This window comes from Lontra canadensis, unplaced genomic scaffold, assembly GCF_010015895.1.
Source record: "Lontra canadensis isolate GAN:19392208 unplaced genomic scaffold, GSC_riverotter_1.0 scaffold189, whole genome shotgun sequence".
NCBI lineage: Eukaryota > Metazoa > Chordata > Mammalia > Carnivora > Mustelidae > Lontra > Lontra canadensis.
The window spans coordinates 1,455,746-1,476,731 of NW_022631183.1; the positions used below are offsets into that span (position 1 = coordinate 1,455,746).

Below are 20,986 nucleotides of genomic sequence, written 5' to 3' on the forward strand. Positions count from 1 at the left end.
GTGACATTATTTGTTTTTACCAACTTGTTTTCTTCCAGACTTATATCTTTTATTAATGCTTTAATGTGTATCTGGGCAATCCCACTAACACCATGATTATATAGATACTCAGCCATTAGCTATTTTGGGAAGACCTGGTTTTTGTCCATTATTTTCACCATCCTGTTCTTCCTGCTACATATGTCCTGGCCTTAAAGTTTTTATTTTAAGTTAAATAAGTTAATTTTAGTAAATCTTGTGCTCTAAGCTTATTATATTTTATTTGTTAACAAGATAGGGCTTATTCCTATCCATTACTGTCCTCAAAATTCCAATCTTATTTTGGGTCATACTGTTTATAAGATTTTAGATCTGAGATTGTCCAGGGTCATCGTAATTACCAGTCTGATTGGTGTTGACCTCTAACCTAGTTTTCCTTAATCTTAAATACAAATTAAATAGTAAGTACACTAGTATGTTTGAAAATTAATGAACATTCATTCAGTCTTTGCAGAGCTTGAACTGTCATTGAATTTATTGCATGATTGAAAATTTCTTTGCTGGACTAGCAGATATCTACATTGCTATTTGTGGCAGTAAATCTTTACCCTTTTCTTACCTGTTGATTGTTAGTAGGTACTTGGAACAAATAAATCAAACCTTGGATTCCTGTAAGATCTTAAAGAAGTTATTATTTTATCTCACAAGGGTGCCTGGGTCGCCCAGTCTGTTGAGTGTCTGCCTTTGGCTCAGGTCATGATCCTAGGGTTCTGGGATTGAGCCCTGTGTGGAGCTCCCTGCTCACTGGGAAGTCAGCTCCACCCGGCCACCCCTACCCTTGCTAGGGTGTTCTCTCTTTCTTTCTGTCTCTCCCTCCCTCTCTCAAATAAATAAGTAAAATCTTTAAAAACATTTATCTCACAAATATAATGGATTTTGCTCTGGAAGGATAAGGTCTTGACCTGTCCCTTTGCTCAGATATAAATTTGAAATTGAATGTGGGTAATAAATTTTGCTGAAGTTTGCTTTCAAGGAATAATTAAGTCTCTTAGAATGATTGCAGTGGTTTTGGAACTGTGGTATCCTGAACCTTTAAAGTCAATATCTGAGGGAAAACCGTTGTACTTTTTCATTAATAACATGTTGAAGATGTTTGAGGTACCTGCATTTTTGAGATTTCCTAATCTAGCAAAAACAAAACAAAACAAAAACAGTTGAATCCCTGATTTTTTTTTCCTCTATTGGTTTTATTACCCTCTTGTAACTCAGAGTATTAACATCAAATGGGTGATGACATTTTTCTTTGGACTCGAGAATCATGTTGAATGCATTGGATGATCTTATTTTTAAAAATCTTAAGTTACCTATGTTATTCATATATGTTGATTGCAATTCAGAAGAGTAAACAACTATTTCTTACCCAGATCTTCTTTAAAAGCGAATTTACTGTTGTTTAATTTACATTCCATAAAGTTCCTTCATTTTAAGTGTACAGGGCAGTGAGTTTTAGTAAATTTACCGAATTATGAAACCATCACTACCATCTAGTTTTAAACATCTTTGTTACTCTGAAAATATCTCTCATGGTAGTTCATAATCAATGTTCATTCTCAATACCATTACCCCAGGCAAACTACTTTCCTTTCTGTCTCTATAGATTTGCCTTTCTCTTTAGATTTGATATAAATGGTAGTGCACGGTATGTCATCTTTTGTGTCTGGCCTCTTTAACTTAGCGTAATGTTTTCAAGGTTTGCCCACCTTGTAGAACATATCAGTTGTTCCTTTTCATTGTTGAATAGCCCCGGTTCTTCCTAAACAGGAAGAGTAAGCCTTCAGTTTGCCTCAAAGTAGTTACTGCATAGTTCCCTCCGTTTTATGTCCAGGTGGTAAGATTGTTAATAATGATAATTATTTTGTCATGAGGAGTATCTTACTTTAATTGTGATCTAAAATCTTAAAATAACATACATTTACTTCATTTTTAACATATACCATCAATATGAGAAATCCTGTATGAGAAGTCTGATTTTCTCCTAGGTAACACTCATTGTTTTTCTCATAGACTTTTACATGAAAACTTTATTTAAACTCAGAATAATTGTCCTTTGTGATTTAAGTTTAATGTCATTTTCAGGTAAAGAAATGTTAAAGATTTACTTAATGGAAAATTTTAGAAGGTTAGGTCTGGAAAAAAACTGATTTAATGTTATATTTTAATATAATAAGACATGGGTTTTGGCCATTTAAAAAACAATTTTCATTACGTTGATTTACAAGTTATAGATTCCTGTAGTGACCTTTACTTGCACAGTTAATATTGTGAAGAAACAATTGGGATATCTTTAATGATATCCTCAACACTATTTTGATGCTATTTTAGAGTTAATGTTCTTTAAAAGTCAAACCTAATATGCAGAATTGTGAGATTCTTTCCTCTTTGATCTCCTTTCTCCTTGCCCCATCTTAACTTCCAAAATTCTCCTATCCTAAAATTTCGATTTTTTTAATTTAAAAAAGTCACATTTTTCAAATCGACAACATCCAGAGTGTGCTGTTTTGAAATAGATGAATACAGTTTAATCTACCTTCCACTGGTGTGAATCTTTGAACATTCATTCTACAGCATTAGTTATAAGGGTTTTGGGAGGGAGGTCCGTGTGTGTGGGAGGGGGAGCTGATTTTTTTTTTTTTTTTTTTTTAGCATGGCACTTTTTCAAACATTTTTCATGTGCTTAGGTACATCCAAGCAGAAGTCCAGTTCCCTGCAGGTAGCAGATCAGGACGTACTGCCACCTTTTCACCCATACCAGCCTTTGGAGTGCATAGTAGAGGAGACTGAAGGCAAGCTGAATGAACTGGGACAAAGAATTAGTGCTATTGAAAAAGCACAGCTTAAGTCACTGGAGTTAATTCAAGGTGAACCTCTGAACAAAGATAAGATAGAAGAACTTAAAAAGAACAGAGAAGAGCAAGTCCAGAAGAAGAAGAAAATACTGAAAGAACTACAGAAAGTGGAAAGGCAGTTGCAGATGAAAACACAGCAGCAATTTACCAAAGAATACTTGGAAACCAAAGGTCAGAAAGACACAGTATCTCTACACCAGCAGTGCTCTCATAGAGGAGTCTTCCCAGAAGGGGAAGGAGATGTTAGTCTCCCAGAGGATCACTTTTCAGAGTTACCTCAGGTTGACACAATCTTATTTAAAGATAATGATGTTGATGATGAGCAACAGTCTCCACCATCGGCAGAACAAATTGATTTTGTCCCAGTCCAGCCTTTATCTTCTCCGCAGTGTAACTTTTCCAGTGACTTAGGTTCTAATGGGACAAATTCTCTTGAACTTCAGAAAGTATCAGGTAATCATCAGATTATAGGACAGCCTCAGATTGCTATTACTGGACATGATCAGGGGCTCTTAGTTCAAGAACCAGATGGACTAATGGTTGCAACTCCAGCCCAGACGCTTACCGACACTCTTGATGACCTGATAGCAGGTGGGTTAAGAAATATATCTGTAATAATTTCTCTTTAATCTGTGTGCTCAACTTCTTTACACGACCCTCCAAAAACACCAACTTAGTACTTTTCCATTTTAGAACTATCTTTTTAAAATTATTTATTCCTTAAGGTGTTTTGGAAGTGAATTTAACTAAGCAGTATACCACTAACACATGAAAGTGTGTTTTCCCCTTTTCTTTCTTGTAATAACAAGAAATAATTTTTGCAAAGGCAAAAAATAAAGTTGCCCTGAGCTTTTATTTTAGAACTTTGGTATCCAGACCACCCTGTGGGGTGCCTGGGGTGCTCAGTTGGTAGAGCATGCAACTGTTGCTGTCCAGGTCATGACTTTGAGCCCCACACTTGGTATAGAGATTACTTAAAAAATAAAAACAAACAAACGAAAAAACAAAACATCACCCTGTGTTGTATCTTGGGTAGGACATCTCAAAGTAAGATTTCTTTATAGGCTTTAGAGATATTCACATAAGATTATACATTAAATTTTCCTGCTAGTGATTTTCATATCTGAAAATCATAATTCTAAATTAATTTATAATTTTATTAGATCAACTTAAGTATTTTTAATTAAAAGGGATGTTCAGAGAAAACTATAAGTATTCCATGTTCTTGTATTTGTGGCTAGAAGATTCAGATTACATTGAAATTATCAACTGGATGATGATTTGGAGATCAGGATTTTTTATATTAACTATCTTGATGAAAGCACACAGACAGACACAACACACATACACACAGGAAAAGAAAAAAAGAAAGGCCTGATAACCTTAAAGTATATGTTTCTGTTTATTGTTGTGTGGAAAATTACAACTAGATATGAAATGAGGTGCACAAGTTTACTTTCCCTTTCATTGTCCTTGCAGCAGTGGGAAAACAGTGCAATTAATCATTTACCTTCCTAAAGATGGCTGGTGAATGTATCACCTCCATGAGAGCCCAGTTCAGAAATGCAGCCAGAATGGCTGTTGACAGTGGATGAAGACCAAGAACTAAGATGTAGCTGGAGTGATATTCAAAGGCAGGCCAGTCCTCTGTCTCTTGATTGCAACATTTTTTTTCCTTACTGTTGTCTGTTTCCTCTTGTCATATTCTCCTCCCCTCTTCCCATCCCAATTATGCTATCCCAATTTCCTTTCTTCTTTTGTGAGCTTTTAGCCTTCCTAATCTTTACTGAATCTTTAAAAATGTGGAATAAGCTTACTTAAATCAGGATTTTTATTGAGCATTTGTATGACTTGCAATGGTTATAGAATTGTGATACTGCCTATGAGCCTCCTCTGATATGTAATAAATAGCACTGTCCAGAGGAGGAATACTTAGTTTCCCATACAGAAAATAAAAATGCTGGGAAGTGTTTTAAGGAGTTACATTCTTTATTCTTTAATTTGGGTTTTTATATCTTCAGCCCACAGCCACTTAACTCAAATTAACTTTGTGTCATTGGTGTTGAGAGTTGTTATAAATTATGAATAAACTCTTATAGTTCATTTATATTCCTAATTTCTAATCTGGGTAAAAGCAGGTATTTGAGCATCAAGTATGGTTATGAATAATAATAATGAAACTGATAATACGGGAATAACATTTTTAAGACTTAGATTACATAAGTGACATAATGTTCCTAATTGAATACTCAGTTTGCAGCCACATTACTGCTCAAACTAGTTTTGTTGTAACTTAGAACTTGTCTTTTTTTTTTTTTTAAATAATTTAGAAACCGCTCTAAAGAGAACTTATAGATATTAACTTTATGGTAGTACTTATGGATGATTCTTCTAGGGGAGACGAAATTTATTTCGTCAAACTATTTGTTATGTTGATATGGACTTTATAAAGTTCAAAAAATTTGTTTAGAAACATCATTTAATTATGTATTATATTAATATAAACTAAGAAAATTTAATTTCTATTAGACATTAATATCTAGTGATAGTTGGCCTATCATTTTGTATAATATTCTTTTATTCATAAACTTTTGCTTATAAATCAGCCAATAACTAAACATTATCTTCATATAAAAATTTCCATTTTCGTTATCTGTTTTAAAATATATAGCAATAATTAGATTTTCTTTGTTCAAGATGGTGAACTATCTCACTTAAAGTTAAAAAGCGTTATTCTATTAAGACCCAGTTTCTCTTAATTTTCTTTATTGAAGGTGAAAGAAATTAGACAAGGGTGGAGTAGGTGAATACCCAATTCTATAATTACATGATGTATTAATATATCAGTATGATTATAGATTGCATCAGACATGTATGTGATCAATTTTACCCAAATTTAGTTCTCATCCCTCATATTTAATAAAGGAGAGAATACTGTATATCTTACAGTTTTATTTTAGAGAATATTCATAGATAATAGTAATAAATTTCATTCTCTAAGTATAGGAGTATTTTTTCTTTATTGCTCTTATATCAAAATATTTTCATGTAACTGAGTTAGATAAATAATTTATTAAGGTCATCACTTGATTAGCTGACTGAATATGTTAGTATATAGTCTAATATGTGTTACACTTGATAAATCCCAGACAGAATGTATGTAAACTCTCGATTGGGAGCATGGTTCTTCAGGTCCTTTTCTTGTGAATGTAAGTGCTGGGCTTTTAGAAGGTATCATAATAACAAGTGATTCTCAGTTCAGATGTCTAGAACTAAGGTTTGGAAATCTAAAAAAATACAGAATAGCTTTGACCACTGAGCAGTTCCAGAAACATCTAGTAAAAATTTTATTATTAATATATAAAGAAGATTGATTAAAAATCAACTTAACATCAATATATTCATATTTATCGATTATTTACCATGTACTGAGCTCTGTGCTTAATGTTTTATATACATTATCTCATGAGTTATTTATAATAATCTTAGAAAATAGGTCCTTTTCCCTTTTCCATACTTGAAAAAGTATGGAAAAGTATGGTCCTTTTCCATACTTCTGTATGGAAGTTGTTTCTAGTGTCACCTCAAACTCCATTCAGCCATGTCTAAGAACCTTAAATGTAATATGCATGATCTGATTCATGTTTAAGTTCTGAATTTATCTTAAAGATATTTGTTATTTTCTTAGACTGCTAAAAAAGATTAACAATTTCCTTTAATTTTATGTTAAGATGTAGTATGTATGTAAGGTAATATAATTTTGTGGCTAGCACATTGTACTGTTGTTGGCATCTTAATAGGTTCTCTTAAAACAAATTCCAATTCAAAAGTATCTTGCTTTAAGTAATCCTGTAGCAGTCAATGTAAGCTTAAGAATAAAAAGGTAATTAGGAAACCCTCTTATTTTTGAGGGAATTTGCAATAAAGTATCTTTAAATAATTTCTTCTAATAGATGTTAATATTTTACTTATAGATTTTTATTTATTTGTATTTAATAAAGCTACTATGATATAAAACAGATTATGGTGATTTAATTTCCTAAAATCTCACAGCATAATTTGTGTATACCTAGTATCTGAGATTTTTATATGTAAGGTTTATTATTATCTTCCATATTGCCTATGAAACCATCTTAAATTTCATAAAGAATTAAGTAGAATATTGCAGTTAATTCTTCTATCACCCCATTTTAGGATAGTACATACATTTAATTTGAATTATATAGTGACTTTTGGAGTAGTGATCTCTCATTATCAGAGACATTTCATTCAGAGGTAGGAAACATTTTAAGATTTATGAGAATGTAGTAGTCCCGGTGTAATTTTATATCAATAAAACCTTTATTCCACATGTACCTTTTAAATCTTGCTACTTTCTAGTCTTATCTTTATTACTTTTTGTGTGTAATTAATGCTGTTAAAGTCACTTTTTGGAATGTTTCTGATTGTTATTATTGGAAAGAGGGAAAAATGTTTCTAGGATAATGTACAAAAATATACAATAGTTGATTTAACAACACATTTTTGGTAATAGAGCTGTTAAATGCACAGAATTTTTTTTTAAAGCCATCTCTGTAAAGAAGTTTTATAGTTTCACATCCGGCATAGTACTCTAATCAATTATTTAAAAATTTTTAAGTATCTGTTTTTCATGATAACAAAAAGATAACATAGATAAACAACATTAATAATAATAAAAGTAGTTCTTTAGCAAGGTATTTGTTAATCATTATGAGACCACTGTTAAAAATCTTACTATTACAGAGGAGCTACAAGTTGGTCTTTAGTGTTTTATTTTCTAGAGTTGTTTTCCAAATATACCAGCTGTTTTGAGGAGGTATAACAGAATACTGTCTGTTTTTAATTTGCTGAATGATAAATATTTTTAAAGCTTTGTTTTCATTTTCTGCATGTTCTTGTAGGTGAAACAAATATATAAAATAATAATTCCTATTTGTAACCATGAAAGAAGCTACAGAAATTCCTATAGTCAATATGGTTTTATATATATTAGTGGGGAAGAGGATGGGACAGTTCATGTAGAAACATATCTGAACATATTAAAATTTGTGAAGTTAAACTAAACTTAGTTGTTTACACTTGTGAACAGTATTCTTGATTGGGATCCAGTCATATCGAAATTCTAGAGATTAAACATTCTCTAACTCTCGAAATGCTTACAGTTTCCTTTGAGACCTATGTGTTTTTTATTTACTTTTAGTCTAGATGAGAGGTTATTGCCATCACTGAAGCTTTTTCTTTTTTTATATGAATGATTATAGGTTTTTTTCTGAGTTTTTTCTTGAGTGAGTAATGTTTTTGTTTTTCAATACAGTGAGCAATAGTACTGAAAGTCCTATAAAATATCTGGTAATTACATCTAATGAGCCCTTCACATGTACCAAACACTGTGTATTTTATTTTATTTTTTATTTTATTTTCTTTTTTTAACACTGTGTATTTAAATGCTTTTTGTACCTTACTTACCAGGTAAGTAAGGTACCTCTGAGATCCTATTTCTCCCATTGTGGGACAAACTCTGCCTCTTATGAAACATAAGAAATATGTAGAGACATAAAGATATAACGTCAATTAACTCAGTTTTCTGACAGCAGTCTCAAACACCAGATTGAGATCCCTAATAAAAGTTCCAATGTGGATTTTAAAAATAGTTTTATTTTTAGAGATTAATTCATTTTAGCAAATTTTCAAGATAAATATTGAATTTTAAAAACACACTCTGCTATTTATGTGAGAAATATTTTAACTTGTTCTCCTCTCCCCTATTTTGTGCATTGTCCTCAGGACATTTTTATCTGATTAATTTTTACAAACTAAGATACAAAATTTATTCTTTATTGTAAACTATTTTTTCCCTATTGATAACATAAAGGCCGTTATTCGTTGTGTATGCACTGAACATTAAGCACCATGCTAATAAGTATTTCACCTGCATTATCTCAAGTGGTGTTTCCAACAGTCTTTCAAAGCAGGTACTACTGTTATCATCCCCATCTTACATATGAGGAAAATTGAGGCCCTAAGAGGTTAAATTACTTGCCTGAGATCAGAAAGTGTGGAACTGGGATTCAAACATAGGCCCATCTGATTCCAAAGCTTGTGTTATAACTACCACATCATATTCCTGCTTTAAAATTTTTCTGTGTTTTTATGTATATAAGTGACTTTACTCTTTTAAGTAGAATTCAGCAATATGAATATTGTTTTTCAGCTGTGAGTAGCAGAGTGCCCAGTGGTTCAAACAGTTCCTCTCAGACCACAGAATGTCTTACACCTGAACCCTGTTCACAGTCTCCAAGCAATGTGGCTTCCCAGTCTATTCCCCCTGTGTATCCTTCAGTTGACATTGATGCACATGTAAGTAGATTGCTTGCTTGCTTCCTTGCTTGCTTTATTTATTTATTTAAAGGATTTTACTTATTTACTTTAGAGAGAGATAGAGTGCACAAGTTGGGGGGAGGGGCAGAAGGAGAGAGAGAATCTCAAGCAGACTCTATGCTGAGCACAGAGCCCGATGCAGGGCTTGAGATCATGACCTGAGTAGAAATCAAGAGTTGGACACTTAACTGACTGAGCTACACAGGTGCCCCTTTATTTAACTTCTTTTGCAAATTCTGAGTTTCTTTGTTTGGAAAAGAAAATTATCATCGTATATTCAATGTGAAAATAAGTATTATTTGCTCTTCAAATGATAACACCGTTGTAAACAAAAACTAACTTTTTCTCCCCTCTAGACTGAGAGCAATCATGACACAGCGTTAACATTAGCTTGTGCGGGTGGTCACGAAGAACTTGTGTCCGTACTCATTGCGCGAGATGCTAAAATTGAGCACAGAGACAAAAAAGGTAAGAAATGTCAGTCAGAAGTAAAGCCCGAGAGTAGTTACATGAGAAAACAGTTTTTTCTTTTTTAAGAAAACAGTTATGTTTTTGATTATCGATAAATAGTTCCTAGACTACCTCAGTGAAAAAATGGATACGCATATTTCAGTAAGGAATATCCAGTGAGGTATAGCAAGTTGTTGTTGCCTTTCTCCTTAATCTAAAAGTAGAGCTTACAGAGATACCAGACAGAGTTCATTATGAGTATAAACTTTGGTAGTTTTGTTTGACTTAGCATTTCCTTTTTAGCATGTGTTTTTGGGGTTTTGTCACTAATAAATTAGTGATTAGAGCAGTTTTATGTTAAATGGTTGTAAGAGTCTGTCCTAAAGAGCTTCTTCTTTTGAAGTAATAGAGAATTAAAAGCAATGGCTCAATAAGTAAAAAAACACAAATTTGAGATTTTTATTTTCTGCTTTAGGTTTCACACCACTGATCCTGGCAGCAACAGCAGGGCATGTTGGAGTTGTTGAAATCCTTTTGGATAAAGGTGGAGATATAGAAGCACAATCAGAACGTACTAAGGATACTCCACTTTCATTAGCATGTTCTGGTGGACGTCAGGAGGTGTGTTAATGTTAATTTTCATTTTGTAGACATTATGCTCATATATTAAATATGCATATGCTTAGTAATTTAGCTACATGAATAAAACTTACATGTGGTGTGACATGTTCCATATACTAAATTTGATGGGAGTACTAAATCGGCTTTTATGGAATCTGTTTCTTGTGCTTTAGCCAAAAAAAAAAAACAAAAACAAAAACAAAACTCTGTTTATCCTTACATTTATTGAGGCTGAATAAGCCACAGTCCTAACACATATGAAATGCAGGTTCATCACTCAACAGTTAATGAGTAGAATGAGTAATATTTTGTTATTTCAATATAATTGGGATTTCAAAGCTCCAAATTCCTTGATATGAAATTGAATCCATTTCTCTAGTACTGATGTTTGAATATTTAGGGCATAATTAAAATGTCAGATATTCAGACGAGTAATGTATAGATTCCGTTTCTTTGTGCTTCCTTCATTATAAGTTGAACCCTTGGTTTAAACTGGATTTCTCTGTATTTTACTTCATAGGTGGTAGACTTGCTTCTGGCTCGAGGTGCAAATAAAGAACATAGGAATGTGTCTGATTATACACCATTGAGTCTAGCTGCATCTGGAGGATATGTTAATATCATTAAGATTCTGCTTAATGCTGGGGCAGAGATTAATTCAAGGTATCTATCTTCATTTTATTCATGATTAGTAAATTACTACCTTGGGGTTAAGCGTCTTCCTCTAAATATTTGTACGGATATCAATTTTAATTAAGATAATACTAAAGTCAACTATACTTGTAACTAAAAATTAGAAACTTTTTTAGAGATAGTTCTAAAGTACAAGACCAGCAGTTTTTCCTATGATGTGCTTATAAGTAATCATAGATTATTTCAGCTAAAATAGCGATTTTTAAAGATACCTCATTTCAGGAAGCACTTCATTGTGTATGGTTGGAAATTTTTAACCTCTAAATAGGGATTATGTTTTAAATTGTGAGATTTTCCTATTCCTAGTTAGTAGTCTACACAAATAAAATTTATTCATTGGTGTTAGAGACCTTTCTTTTTACTCTGAATCATTTCATTGTTTAAAAAACAATAGGCAACATATTATCTTAATTTTCTAAGCAAATTTCTCCCCTTAGGACTGGGAGTAAACTAGGTATTTCTCCCTTGATGTTGGCTGCCATGAATGGACATGTTCCTGCAGTGAAACTGCTGCTTGATATGGGTTCAGACATTAATGCCCAAATCGAGACCAATCGGAACACAGCTCTCACTTTGGCCTGTTTCCAAGGCCGAGCAGAAGTCGTGAGTTTGCTTCTGGATCGAAAAGCCAATGTTGAACATAGGGCAAAGGTAAGCATTTTACAACTTTTCAACTACTTGGGGTGTATTTCTAGTATAAAGAGCATGGTGTTTCAGATGCCTGCCTGGATCAGTCAGTAAAGCATCCAGCTCTTAATCTTGGGGTTGTGAGTTTAAGCCCCACATCAGGAGTAGAGTTTACTTAAATATATATAGTTATGAAAGGGCATCTGACTCAATCAGTAGAGTGTGTGTCTCTTGATTTTAGAGCTGTGATTTTGAGCCCCACGTTGGATATAGAAATTACTTAAAAATAAAATCTTAAAAAAAAAAAATTAGCATGGCATTTCAACTCAAATTGAATGTGCTGTTTTAAACTGTCTTAAGTTAAAAATGACATCCCAAGACAAGATCTGGGAATTGTGGCCAATGACACACTATCATCATTCACGTCTTTTATTAAGAACAATGAAGAAGGTAGAATCTGTATGTTTTCCAACCTTAGCCTTGAGTAGCTATTAAACCTCCAGTTTGCAGTCTTTGAATATAATAAGCTATCTTTGTAGTAAGATTGTCGAGGTTTCTGTTTGGGTTTTTTTTTTGTTTTTTATGTAAGCTCTATGCCCAACATGGGGCTTGAATTTAAAACCGTGAGATCAAGAATCACATGTTCTACGGACTAAGCCAAGTGTCCTATAGGGTCCTTTAATGTAGATTTTTAAAGAACTCCTTCAAAGAAGCATGTGCTTTTTATTGGTTAAAAAATCCAATCAGAAAAATTATTGCATAGATTATAAAATTAAGAGAGCTAAAATTTAGTCTGATTGTAACAGATTCTGACAAATTCATGACTTTTGGCATTTAGAAGGAAGTTAGTATATCAGTGTTTTGAATTTCTGTGCTTAGAACTATTAGGTACTTACAACCCGAGAAATGTAGCTTATGTGGAATTCTTTATAGTCAGACAGCAGCCAATCTGGTAGTCATTTCAGATTTGAAAGGGTTTTTTTGGTGTTCTTTTTTAATGAGAGGATGATCTTTCTAGTTCTCTTTTCTTTTTTTTTTTTTAAAGATTTTATTTATTTATTTATTTGACAGACAGAGATCACAAGTAGGCAGAGAGGCAGGCAGAGAGAGAGGGAAGCAGTCTCCCCACTGAGCAGAGAGCCCGTTGTGGGGCTCAATCCCAGGACCCTGGGATCATGACCTGAGCTGGAGGCAGAGGCTTTAACCCACTGAGCCACCCAGGCACCCTAGATTTGAAAGGTTTGAATCATATTTTCTCCTTGAACTGCTTTAGTTATATTTCTTAAAAAAAAATTTTTTTTAAAGATTTTATTTATTTATTTGACAGACAGAGATCACAAGTAGGCAGAAAGGCAGGCAGAGAGAGAGGAGGAAGCAGAGAGCCCGATGCGGGGCTCGATGCGGGGCTCGATCCCAGGACCCTGGGATCATGACCCAAGCCGAAGGCAGAGGCTTTAACCCACTGAGCACCCAGGTGCCCCTATTTCTTAAAATTTAATGCAATATTTACATTTTTGTAATCTACAAAATTAGGAAGTATAGTTTTCCTCAAATTTTTCATAGCACACAGACAAAATTTTTTTTTTCATAGCACAAAGAAAAATGAATCTTTCCTGCTATCCAGGAAATGGATTACACATATTCAGTGTTAGAAGTCCTATAAAAATCTATATTTCTTTAGAAATGATACCAGTATGAAATATCTCTTGGCAAAAGTTTTAGAGATTAATGAGCAAAAGACACACATGTATAAAATTTATAAAATGATATTTTAACATATTTTTCCCAAGTGTGAACAGGATGGAAGGAATTTATTCTGAGTTATTTAGCAAACTACATTCTCAGATAAAAATTTTAAGTAGGGTGGCAGTGGGAGGGTTATGGACATCGGGGAAGGTATGTGGTGTGGTATGGTGAGCACTGTGAATTGTGTAAGACTGATGATTCACAGACCTGTACCCCTGAAGCAAATAATACATTGTATGTTAATAAAAATTTTTTTTTTATTTTTTAAACAAAGTTTTTCCATTGAACAATATACTTTATTTAATTTTCTTTTTATCTTTCATATCTGCTCATTGGGTAGACAAGTCATTGTCTCGTGTGTAAAGTTATAACAGTATAGAAGTTGTGAAATTGGTTTTTTTGATACGAGACAGTATGTTATGATAAATTAATTCATTCTAGCATGTCTGATTCAATCTAACAATTTTCATTTGTTGTTTTATAAAATTGAAGATTAAATATTGCTTAGCTCTTTTATGAGAGAAAATCGGAAATAGAATCCATTTGTAAGTCAAATGTTTTAGACTGTTAACAAAATTTTATTAATGTACTTGCATAAATTTTTTGTTTAAACAGACTGGTCTTACCCCCTTGATGGAAGCTGCTTCTGGAGGATATGCAGAGGTTGGAAGAGTTCTCCTTGATAAAGGAGCAGATGTCAATGCCCCCCCTGTGCCTTCCTCAAGAGATACTGCTTTAACAATAGCAGCTGACAAAGGTCACTACAAATTCTGTGAGCTCCTGATTAATAGGTGGGTAAATTTTTTATTTATATGTAGAAGTTCTTGTCCTCCTTTTCACTTTTCAGCACCTTTACAGCTACTCAGATTGTTTTACTTTATTGACATTTTAAAGAGCAGATTATTGAAAAAAATGAAGAACATATTATTTGCATGCTATTTAATAGAAGATAAAAGACAAAGAGAGGAAATAGAAAGTCAGCCCCTTGTAGGAGACTAACTATAGTAACGTTCTTTGATTTTTTATTCATTTATTTATTTATTTATTTATTTATTTTTACATTCTTTGATTTTTATAGGGGAGCCCATATTGATGTTCGGAACAAGAAGGGAAACACGCCACTCTGGTTGGCATCCAGTGGTGGTCATTTTGACGTGGTGCAGTTGCTAGTGCAAGCGGGTGCTGATGTGGATGCAGCGGATAACCGGAAAATCACACCTCTTATGTCAGCATTTCGCAAGGTAATTTGATGTGGAGGGAAGAACGTAAAATGTAACCATTTTTAACTAATTCTAAGTTGAAACCATGTGGGAAAAATGAATTGCTCCTGGGGAATAGACTTAATTTCCATACATAAATCACTGCTATCCTTCCACCCTCTTTTGTGGCCAAATCTAAGAGTTACACTGTATGTAGTTCATTATAAGCAACTGCATTGTTAAGTCAGTTGTGTCCCAACTAGCTTTGTTATGTTGAACATAAAACACGAGATTTGTGTGTGGATGATGTCTTCTCTACCTAAGAAGGAACAAAAAGGAGTGGACTCTTTCATAAAAATGCATTATACCTCCTATATATATATTGCTTGTCTGCTGTATTTTTAAAAGCCTTCCCGTTACAATTACAATCAACTATAAACTACTTAACATGGCTTACAAAGCCCTACATGATATGGCTTATGCCAGCCTCCCCACAGCAAGTAATTTTTGCTACCCTCACCCTTGCTCACTACACTTCTGCTGCTGGTCTAGAATGCACTAAATTTTTAACTTCCAGAGGGACTTTGCACACTGGTTTTCTTTCCCTTGCTCTTCATGGGCTCCCTGCTGTTCATCCTTTAGCTCCCATTTTAAATTAGGGAGTCCTTCCCTAATACGCATCTGAAAAGGTCCTCTTGTTCTTTTTATAGTACCCTATTATTTTCTTTATCCCAATTTGTAATTATACATTCAAACATGTATTTACTTATTTAATGCTTATCTCCCCAAGTAGACTGGAGGATCCAGGAAGACCAAGCACGAATATCCTTACTTATACACATTGTTTAGCATGGTGCCCAACACATACTAGGTAGTCCGTAATAGTTATTGAAAGAGAATAATGTAAGCTTTGTATCTTAAAAAAAGAACTTAAAATTTTTTCTGGACTTAATTCTTTTTCTAATTTTTCCTTTCCTTTTAATTGAAGGATCATTTACATATAGGAAATATACAAACCTAAGGTGCATAGTTTAATGAGTTTTGATAAATACATATACCTATGCAACCCACACCCCTTACATATATAAAATGCTTCTGTAATCATAGAAAATTTCGTCATGCCTATTCTCAGTTCCCTGCCCTGGAGGCAATGACTTTTTGATGTCTCTGAACTTGTCACCATCAGACTAATTCTTGAAGATGTTTTAAAACTTGATAGGAGGAAAACTATGTAAATTTGGTCATGTTAAAATACATGGTACTTAGAATTAATTATATCATCCGCCTCTGATCATTTAGAAAGCATTTTACCTAGATTCAAGTCATGAGCCCCAAATAAATGTGAGAGTCTACCTTGTTTCGTAAGATGGACCCAAAATAATGCTTTGAAATCTCGAACATCTTTCTGTTTTAGTACCAATTTCCCTTTTATATAAAGGTTCATTTCATACCACCAGTTTTTATTAATAGCTTTACTCTGGGAAACACTTGTTTTCTACAAAAGTTTTTCTGTTTTCAGTGGGGAAATGCTAGATTAAATTTAGGAAAGATAAGTGAGTGTGTTGTTTTATTTTCACAATTTCAGTTTTCAGCTTAGTGAACTATCTGGAAGTATCACCATACCTTTTACTTTTAAGTTATTAAGCATATGGGCAAATTTTCAAGGAGTTCTTTTGTGCATTTTTTTGTTGTTGTTCTTACAGGGTCATGTAAAAGTTGTTCAATATTTGGTGAAGGAAGTCAATCAGTTCCCTTCTGATATAGAATGCATGAGATACATAGCAACAATTACAGATAAGGTAGGTTTAATAAACTGTTGAAGCACATTTTTGTTCTTTGTGGAATTATATGCCAAAGTGTGCAATTAGCAACCTTCCTTTTGTCTTCTGTGAAATTGATCCACCTAATCCATCTGTGTTTTAGTTTCTCCATGGAGAATGGATATTGTAATATTAACAGATTATTTTGAGATTTCCTTCCTGTTATGAGCTATAATCACAGTGAGTGTGGCTAAAAGTTATTGCTAGACTATTAGCCTGATTAGAAAGTTGCCTAAGAACATAAACTTTTTAGGAAATAATGCCCTTTTTTGGTGAGAATTAATTTATGACTAGGCTCAAAGGATAGCTTATATTTGGCTTAGTGAATTTTCATTTGTTTGGGCTTTAAGTCCTGGACTTCACTGTGCTTATCAGCTCAAGTTTTATTTGGCCTGTTGATGTTATGTGTTCCTATATTTATATAATTCCATTTTCCACTGTAGGAACTCTTGAAAAAATGTCACCAATGTGTTGAGACAATTGTGAAGGCTAAAGACCAGCAGGCTGCAGAAGCAAATAAGAATGCAAGTATTCTTTTGAAGGAACTTGATCTGGAAAAGGTAAGAAAAATAGTTTTTCTTTTTAGAAATTGTTGAAAATTGGGGCACCTGGCTGACTCAGTTGGAAAGCATGTGACTCTTCATCTCATGGTGGTTAGTTTGAGTCCCACATGGGTTGTAGTAGAAATTACTTACTTATTAAATAAATTTCAAAAGTTTTTAAAAAGAATTGTTGAAAATTTACGGGAATAAGTTTACCATCCTTATGACCAACAACTTTAACAAAATCTCTTTCCAAGGAAATGATTAATGGATTGTCAAATCACCATCAACTTTTTGATTGTGACCTCTTATTCTTAAAAATATTTTGACTCTTATAAGTATGAGACTAGTTTTCAAGCAGATCATAGTTTACCAAATGACATTACTACCTAAGTGGTTTTTTTTTTAAGATTATTTATTTATTTATTGGAGAGAGGGAGAGAGAATAAGGGGGGGAGGGGGAGAGGGAGAAGCATACTCCCTGCTGAGCAGAGAGCCCCACATGGGGCTCCATCCCAGGACCCCAAAATCATGACCTAAGCCAAAGGCAGACGCTTAGCCAACTGAGCCACCCAGGTGCCTCTACCTAAGTGGTTTTAACATTACTTTGAGAAAAAATTTTTTAAACATTGGAAATCTTTTGTTAATTATAAGATGTGTGCTGTTAGTGGTTTATTAGATCCTCACTTAAAGAGTAAGTGTCTTATATCCTAGGTTGTGTGGTATAATGGAAAACGTTTAAAAAAAAATTGCTTTTCTGAGGGTCAGTCTGGTTACCTGGAAAATGCGGGTGTTGCTGTTCAATCCACAAATTGTATTAAAAGAACAAAGACTAAGATCAAGTAGAGTTCTTTTAGGAATGCAAGAGATAGCTTAACATGAAGATTATCTTGTTGATGATTAAAAGAAGAAAAAAATTGATTATTTTGAGAGATACTAAAATCTTGAATCTCTTACTTAGAAAAGAAAAAGAATAAAACATGGGGTGCCTTGGGGCACCTGGGTGGCTCAGTTGTTATGTGTCTGCCTTTGGCTCAGGTCATCATCCCAGGATCCTGGGATCGAGCCCCACATCAGGCTCCCACTCTGCAGGAAACCTGCTTCTCCCTCTCTCATTCCCCTTGCTTCTCCCTCTCCCACTCCTCCTGCTTGTGTTCCCTCTCTTGCGGTCTCTCTCTCTGTCAAATAAATAAATAAAATCTTTAAAAAAAAAAATGGAGTACCTGGTGGCCCAGTCAGTTAAATGTCTAACTCTTGATTTTGGCTCAGGTCATGATCTCAGGGTTGTGAGATCAAGCCCTGCATTGGACGTACCGGGCATGGAGTCTATTTAAGATTCTCTTTCTCCGGGGCGCCTGGGTGGCTCAGTGGGTTAAACCTCTGCCTTCGGCTCAGGTCATGATCCCAGGGTCCTGGGATTGAGCCCTGCATCAGGCTCCCTGCTCAGCGGGGAGCCTGCTTCCTCCTCTCTCTCTGCTGCCTGCCTCCTTTGCCTACTTGTGATCTCTGTCTGTCAAATAAAATCTTTAAAAAAAAAAAAAAAGATTCTATTTCTCCCTCTCCCTCTGCCCTTCCCTGCACCTCTCTCTAAAAACAAACAAAAAATCCAAAAAGCATATAAGCTAAGAACAGAAGAAAAGGTTGCCTACAAATCAGTGAGAAAAACATAACTTGCCCAGAATAAAAAATGATCCAACATGAATGGGCAGTTCACAGAAAAAGAAATACAAATGTTCAATGATTTTTTTTTTTTTTTTACCACATTGGCAAAGTTAAAATTTAAAGATTATTAGATAAGGGACGCCTGGGTGGCTCAGTGGGTTAAACCTCTGCCTTCGGCTCAGGTCATGATCTCAGGGTCCTGGGATCGAGCCCCGAATCGGGCTCTCTGCTCAGCAGGGTGCCTGCTTCCTCCTCTCTCTCTCTCTCCCTGCCTCTCTGCCTACTTGTGATCTCTGTCAAATAAATAAATAAAATCTTAAAAAAAAAAAAGATTAGATAATAGCCATTGATGGCAAGGATGAGGAAGGATTAGCACTCTAGTGAATGATTTTTGATATATGGTGTAAATCACTATAGCTATTAATGGAAGTGCTTTCCCAAATAAAAGGGTGGATACCCATACTCCCACCAATCATTCCACTTATAGAAACTTAGCCTAAGGTGAATAATTAGACAAATGCTCAAAAGATGTGAACATAAAAGGACATTCATTGCTTATATTAGGGGGAAAAGTATAAACCTTAAGATTACAGTTAAAAGTCAGAAGGCAAAAAAGTTATATTCATTTTAAAATAAAGCAGAGTTCATAGTTAGATGACTATTAAGGTACCTTTCATGTCTATAATTTTGTTTTTTGTGTAACTACCCAGGGATATGGTCAGCAATTCCCTAAATGGCTAGCCAATTTGTTCTTATTCCAACAGAGTGATGAAATTCAGTTTTTAGCTAAATATGCAATCTCTTCTGTCAGTCCTTTCTCATTTACATAGTGAATTACCAACTTTTTCTATAAAATTCTAAATAGTAAATATTTTCAGCTTTGTAGGCCATATGGTGTCTGTCATGAGTCTTCAGCTCTGTTGTTGTAGCACAAAAACAACTATAGGCAATAGCTAAGTGAATGAGCATTACAGTGTTCCAATAGAACTTTATTTTTGAACACTGGAATTTGAATTTCTTATAATTTTCAAGTGTCACAAAATACTCATTTTATTTCTTTCAACCATTTAAAAATGTCAAAGCCAGTCTTAGCTTTCAGGTCATATAAACACAAATGGTAGACTGGACTTGGCATTCAGGTCACAGTTTGTGACTTCTGATTCGGATAAATAAAAGTTTCAAAGAATAATCAGTTTATGCCTCAAAATGATAAATTTTAATTCTGAGGAAAATGCTTTACTTAATTATCCTAGAAGGATAAATCACTTGATGTGTTTTCTACTTGTTTCAAACTTTCATCATGATGCTAGCAACTTATTACATTCCCCTTTCTAAAAAATAAATAAATAAATAAAATGACATTTTCTGATACTAGCCACAGCAAAACCCAAAAGTGATCAGAATTATGTGTGTGGCTTTAAAAAATTCTATAAAGTAGGAAAACAATTTTTATAATAGCCTCTGTTCAGTATTTTTACAGTGAAATTTTTTATAGTTTATAAGATCATGATAGTTGCATTTTAGTCAGCTATCATATAGCTGACTATATAGCAATAAACAGATGCTACCTAAATGTATTTTTTAACAGCATTATTAAGATTTAATTCACATATCATACAGTTCACCCATTTAAAGTCTACAATTCAGGGGTGACTGGCTGGCTCAGTCAGTTAAGCATCTGACTTCAGTTAGGGTTGTGATCTCAGGGTGGAGCCCTGCGTGAGGTGGAGCCCTGGGGTGGAGCCCTGCGTGAGGCCCCCGGCTCAGCAGAGAGTCCGCTTGTGTCTCTCCTTCTTCCCCTCCCCCTGCTTGTGCTCTGTTTCTTTCTCAAGTAAATACACTCTTAAAATATGCATATATTTTCAAACAAATAAAGCATATAATTCAGTGGCTTTCAATACATTCATAGAGTTCTGCATTTATCACCACAGTCAATTTTTGAATATTTTCACAATCCTAAAAAATCCCTACACCCTTTAAGCGTCACCCCCTTTAGTCCCTCCATCCTACATAACCACTAAACTGTATTTTGTCTTTATGGATTTGCCTATTCTGGACATTTCCTATAAATGGAATCCTATAATACTGTTCCTCTGTGACTAGCTTCTTTCACTTCATACTGTGTTCAGGGTTCAGTCATGTTGTCACATATATCAATACTTAATTTCTTTTTATTGCTAAATAATATCCCATTATATACACACATATTTATTTATCCTTATCCATTCATTAGTTGATGGACATTCAGGTTATTTCTACTTCATACATATACAATATATATATATTTTTTAATATGGAATGCTTTATGAATTTGCCTCTTATCCTTGTGGAGGTACCATGCT

The 20,986-nt window shown here is 34.0% G+C and overlaps 1 protein-coding gene across 13 annotated transcripts in view; it reads left to right on the forward strand.

The window, feature by feature from the left end:
• The window catches only part of LOC116861037 (ankyrin repeat and KH domain-containing protein 1), a 128,116-nt gene that overhangs the window by 84,486 nt on the left and 22,644 nt on the right, over nucleotides 1-20,986 (forward strand). For 11 of the 13 annotated variants that reach the window (XM_032847479.1, XM_032847476.1, XM_032847475.1 and 8 more), the window contains 10 exons: nucleotides 2,718-3,476; nucleotides 9,118-9,263; nucleotides 9,641-9,752; nucleotides 10,210-10,355; nucleotides 10,876-11,018; nucleotides 11,486-11,699; nucleotides 14,037-14,212; nucleotides 14,500-14,662; nucleotides 16,324-16,419; nucleotides 16,884-17,000. In XM_032847479.1, the coding sequence (XP_032703370.1) occupies nucleotides 2,718-3,476; nucleotides 9,118-9,263; nucleotides 9,641-9,752; nucleotides 10,210-10,355; nucleotides 10,876-11,018; nucleotides 11,486-11,699; nucleotides 14,037-14,212; nucleotides 14,500-14,662; nucleotides 16,324-16,419; nucleotides 16,884-17,000 (2,072 nt within the window). The remainder of the gene's footprint in view (nucleotides 1-2,717; nucleotides 3,477-9,117; nucleotides 9,264-9,640; nucleotides 9,753-10,209; nucleotides 10,356-10,875; nucleotides 11,019-11,485; nucleotides 11,700-14,036; nucleotides 14,213-14,499; nucleotides 14,663-16,323; nucleotides 16,420-16,883; nucleotides 17,001-20,986) is intronic. The other 2 variants (XM_032847481.1, XM_032847480.1) reach the window with 1 other exon arrangement.